Genomic DNA, 5,332 nt, shown 5'->3' with positions numbered 1-5,332 from the left:
TTTCGCCACTGGCCCCGCCCCGCTGTCGCGGCCCGCGCTTATTAGCCGGCGTCCTTCCTCTTCGCTTCCGCATTGCTCCTGCTTTCGCGTCTTCGTTTACGATTCCGTTGAGCTCCGCCCCTCCCAGAGAGGCCTCCGTAGCGCAGGTTCGTGGGTTCTCGCGGACCTTTTTCCGTGTAGGTTTCTCCTTCTTCCCGGCATTCCTGTTTCCGCTTTCTCACAGCCCTCTGGCTTTTCCACCACTTAGACACTTGGCGCTCAGGACTTCAGTGACGTCATCTTTCTGCGGCGCGCGGACACCCGCAGGTGGAAGAAGAAACAGCTTCGCCACCCTTCGCTTCTTTTGCGGGGCTGCTGCTTCTTCGGCATTATGGCGCCATCGCTTTGGAAGGGGCTCGTAGGCATCGGTCTCTTTGCCCTAGCCCACGCCGCCTTTTCCGCTGCGCAGCGTAAGTGCCTGGGGCACGGGGACCGCTCCGGTGTGGGACCTTAGGGGCGGTGTGTGGGCGCACTTCTAAGGGACCATCAGAGCGAGTGTCCGATTAAATAGTCCTTTGGGACCTTACGGTTTGGAGTGACTAAGAAAATCAGTGCAGGAGTCACCAGTGGAAGGTTCGGAGTTTCAATTTGAGGAGAGTGTGGCACCTGAAATTGCAGGAAAGTTGGAAGGAGGTGTCTGGGATGGTTCAGAATGGGTCTCCAGGAATCCAGGACAAGTGATGACAGATCCAGCACGGGGCAGATTAGGCACAGTTGTGGGATTGAGGACTCTGGATGCTCATGGTCCCCCGACAACAAAGTGGACAGTATCTTGGGCATTCTTGGGCTGTCTAGGCAAAGACTGAGTAGTTAAGTGACCGATTACCTCAGGGAGGCACTGTGGTACGGGAGAAAGAGCACTGGACTGGGAGTCTAAAGGGCTGGTTGGTAGGAAACTTGCATTACCGCTAAATCTGTGTGACCTTGGGCAAAAGATTTGTGCTACCCTGAGTTATGAACTTCAGTTTTGGGTCGTTGGTTGAAATTGCACTGTGCTTAGGTGCTTAGAGATACAGCGATGCCCTGAGCCAGTTCAAAGTCTAGAGGAAAACAAGTGGATCAAGAAGTAATTACAATGAAGTGATATGCTAAAAGTATATAAGGATGCATGGAAGCAGGGACAGTCATTTTGGGGAGGGGGAACTGGGAGGTTAAGGAAAGAAAGTATCATAGATCCTTGCTGCTTAAAGTGTGGTCAACAGACCAGCATCATGAGCACCACCTGGCAGGTAGTTAGAAGACGCTCAGGCCAGATCTGTTCAATCAGAATCTGGGTTTTAATACGATCCCCAGGTGATTTGTATACACATTAGTTTGAGAAACACTGTCCTAGAGGAGCTTAGGATACACTGGAGTACTCTGTCATTTTCTACACTAAGCTTTAGCTGTAGAATTATATACTTGTAGGGCGAGAAGGGCTCTTGGAGTTCACTGAATTCCAACGCTTTAATTTTACAGATGAAGAAATTCCTGGTTGAATGTAGCGTTAGAATCAGGCGAGGCTTCATGCAAGCTAGCTGGGAATTGAACCAGATAGAAGATTAGTCAAAATCTACTTTGGTATTGGTTTGATGTTTCTTTTACACTTGTCTTTATGACAAACCTGTAGATTAAAACTTAAGAAATGTCTCTAAACACATTCTCTTTTAAGAGTCAATACACATGCACTCAAAAACAATTTGAGTTTAGTCCAAAGTAAGTTATTACATAGGGATTGTCCTAGGTTCATCTAGAATTAAGATTTTTGTATTTTATGTTTTGGGTGATGAGAATGCCTTGTGGATTTGCCACTGCAGTGAGACCTCTTTATGTATAATGCTCATGTTAGAGAGAGAGTAATATATACATTTAAGACTAAGTGTGTCATGTCAGATTGTGGCAGTAGATAGCACAGTGTGGCGCTGTGACATGCTTATCTTTGCTGTAATGAACTTTGTTCTAGTAGGGCACCAGTCATTTACTGTATCTTGTTTAATCCTCACCTCACATTATTCTCATTTTACTGTTGTGGAAATTCAGGTAATGAAAAAGTAGATACTGTATTTCTTTGATTTTTAAGACACCCCCTATTTTAACACTCTGAACTTGAGATATGTATTAGGATCACTGAGAGCTTCTTTAATTAAATGAGATTATAGTAAATTGAAGAGCTGGCACTGATTTAGGCTTACCAGTTTCTAAATCCCGATTCTTTTCTTTTATTCTTTGCTGCCTCCTGGGGTTAGGCAGCAGCAGCAGAATTATAATTAACTGGTAGAGGCAGAAACTGATTTCATGGAATTCCTGTGCCACCACTGCCCCAGCGTATCCTCTCAAGAGACCCATTTCTATAACAGTCTTTTATCCATACTGTGTGGTGATGGTGCTGTTTCAGAGTTGAAATTTTCTGTAGACTTTACCTTTTAAATAATTGTGATTTCTTTGATGAGTTAATGAAAGTAACAGTTTGAGAAGTTTCTAGAATAATGAAAGGAAAATTATACTAAGGTATTTCTGCCTCATACTTACTCACCTATCACTCTTACCCATTGTATAAGGTGACAAAGCAGGTCGTGATGAAAATCAAATAGTTCAGTAAGATAGGGCTGACTGCCTTAGAAGATAGGAGGTTTTGAGGAATCCGGGATTAGCATTACTTTATGTAGCAGGTAAGTCAGCCACTTCTTTGGTATATTGATTTGCTTGCATTTTAAGAAAGAAAAATGAGCTACAATTTCCTTAATGGTATGCTTCTGGTTTATAGATCGTTCTTATATGCGACTAACAGAAAAGGAAGATGAATCACTGCCAATAGATGTAAGTTGGTCGTTTATATTCCATTACATGTATGTTTAAAATTAGACACATAGCTTATTATAATTTTATTACTGGCTTTTATTCTTTTAAAGTTTTCCAGACATAAAATAACATCTGATCTCCACTTTTCATCACTCATTGTAAAGCTTAAAGATTTGAAAACCTTAAAAGATTTCTCTGTTTGGTTTCTAGAACTATAGTTAAAATAGTCTTTCTAGAAGTTGCTCTGTCCATAGTATGGGATGGACTTAAAAAGTTGATAATTTGGCTTTATTTCTGAGAAAAGTTCCTTTTTATGTAAAGGAAATAAAGCCAAGAATACATTGTTTAGGGACATGCATAGGTAGTAAAATGAAAGAAAAAAAGTGTTTTGTTTTGTTTTGTTTTTTTGAGACGGTGTTTTGCTCTTGTTGCCCAGGCTGGAGTGCAGTGGAGTGATCTGGGCTCACTGCAACCTCTGCCTCCCAGGTTCAAGCAGTTCTCCTGCCTCAGCCTCCCAAGTAGCTGGGATTACAGGTGCCTGCCACCACCCCTGGCTAATTTTTTGTATTTTTAGTAGAGACAGGGTTCCCCCATGTTGGCCAGGCTGGTCTTGAACTCCTGACCTCAGGTGATCCACCCACCCCAACCTTCCAAAGTGCTGGGATTACAGGTGTGAGCCACCACACCCTGCCAGGAAAATATTTTTTTAGACAAAAATGATAAATATTCCAGCATCACTCACAATTTTTATCTTTACTAGATTCAAAATTATACAAGTATTAAGTTCTTTTTAACAAAATCAGACAGTAAAAATTAAAACTGACCCTACACAATTATAAAAACAGCAACAACAAAAGAAAACTGGCCTCATTCCTTGACATTTCCACTTGGAACCCCAACAGTAGTAGTTCAGTCTTCTTCCTATGCACAGACAGCATTATGTATGTGTAGTTTTACTTAGTACAAACACTTTTTTCTTTAAAAAGTTATACATGTAGGCCGGGCATGGTGGCTCATGCCTGTAGTCACAGCACTTTGGGAGGCCGAGGCAGGTGGATCATGAGGTCAAAAGATCGAGACCATCCTGGCCAACATGGTGAAACCCCGTCTCTACTAAAAAAAAAAAAAAACAGCTGGGCATGGTGGCGCGTGCCTGTAGCCCCAGCTACTCAGGAGGCTGAGGCAGAAAAATCATTTGAACCCAGGAGGTAGAGGTTGCAGTGAGCCAAGATCGTGCCACTGCACTGCAGACTGGGACACAGAGCGAGACTCTGTCTCAAAAAAAAAAAAAAAGGTTATATGTGTATATATGTATAGTTTTATAATTAACTTACTACTTAGCAGCTTCAATCTTATTTTCATGACGACTCATATAGAGTCTTATTAAAAGTACCTGTGATTGCATTGTATAAAACACGTCTTCTTGGTAGACTGGTGGTGGGAATGTAAAATGGTATGATATATAATGTTAGGTTTTAATTTAAACAGGAAAATAGATTGTGGCTAATTTTGACTTTGTCTATAATTAAAGATATGGTTGATGAAGCTGTTAATGCCTCCTATCACCCTTTTTATTTGTGATGGACACACACACACATACTCTCTCTCTCTCTCTCTCTCTCTCTCTCTCTCTCTCTGTCTCTCTCATTTCTGTTTTAAAGAATTTTTTTCCCCTGAGGCTAAGTCTCACTCTGTCGCCCAGGCTGGAGTGCAGTGGTGCAATCTTGGCTCACTGCAACCTCTGCCCTGCCTTAGCAGGGTTCAAGGAATTCTCCTGCCTTAGCCTCCCAAGTAGCTGGGATTACAGGTGCCTGCCACCACACCTGGCTAATTTTTTGTATATATATATTTTTAAGTAGAGATGGGTTTTCACCATGTTAGCCATGACGGTCTCGATCTCCTGACCTCCTGATCTGCCTTCCTCGGCCTCCCAAAGTGCTGGGATCACAGGAGTGAGCCACCACGCCCAGCCTAAAGAACTTTTTTCTGTAATCTGAACATGCCTATAATCCCATGTTGGTTAAAATGAAACATTCAGCATTTTTGCTTGCTCAACCACTTTGGAAAGGCGTTTGGTATTGCCCAATAAAATTGAACATGTGCATACTCTACACTCAGTGTTTGCACTTGTTAACTGAGAGACATGCATATGAGTAATTGTGTTGATTGTGAAAGTAACAGGAAACAACCCACGTATCTAACAACAGCAGAATGGATAAAGTGTGGCATTTTCATATAATGGAATACAAAGCACAGTGAAAATTGGCCCAGCACAGGTGGCTCACGCCTGTAATCTCAGCACTTTGGGAGGCCGAGGTGGGCAGATCACCTGAGGTCAGGAGTTTGAGACCAGCCTGGTGGCACGTGCCTGTAATCCCAGCTACTTGGGAGGCTAAGGCCGGAGAACTGCTTGAACCTGGGAGGCAGAGGTTGCAGTGAGTTGAGACCACGCCATTGCACTCCAGCCTGGGTAACAGAGAGAGACTCTGTCTCAAAAAAAGAAAAAAAGAAAAAA

The 5,332-nt window shown here is 42.8% G+C and overlaps 1 protein-coding gene across 1 annotated transcript in view; it reads left to right on the top strand.

Moving 5' to 3' along the window:
- Positions 1-18: 18 nt before the first annotated feature.
- The window catches only part of MMGT1 (membrane magnesium transporter 1), a 12,820-nt gene continuing 7,506 nt past the window's right edge, over positions 19-5,332 (top strand). Inside the window, exons 1-3 of the mRNA XM_017514152.2 lie at positions 19-146; positions 248-449; positions 2,783-2,835. Of these exons, the coding sequence (XP_017369641.1) occupies positions 371-449; positions 2,783-2,835 (132 nt within the window). The 5' untranslated portion in view covers positions 19-146; positions 248-370. The remainder of the gene's footprint in view (positions 147-247; positions 450-2,782; positions 2,836-5,332) is intronic.

This window comes from Cebus imitator, unplaced genomic scaffold (assembly GCF_001604975.1).
Source record: "Cebus imitator isolate Cc_AM_T3 unplaced genomic scaffold, Cebus_imitator-1.0 Scaffold517, whole genome shotgun sequence".
NCBI classification, from domain to species: Eukaryota; Metazoa; Chordata; class Mammalia; order Primates; family Cebidae; genus Cebus; species Cebus imitator.
The sequence above is the reverse complement of the archived record's forward strand: the minus strand, read 5'-3'. Positions and strand labels throughout refer to the sequence as shown.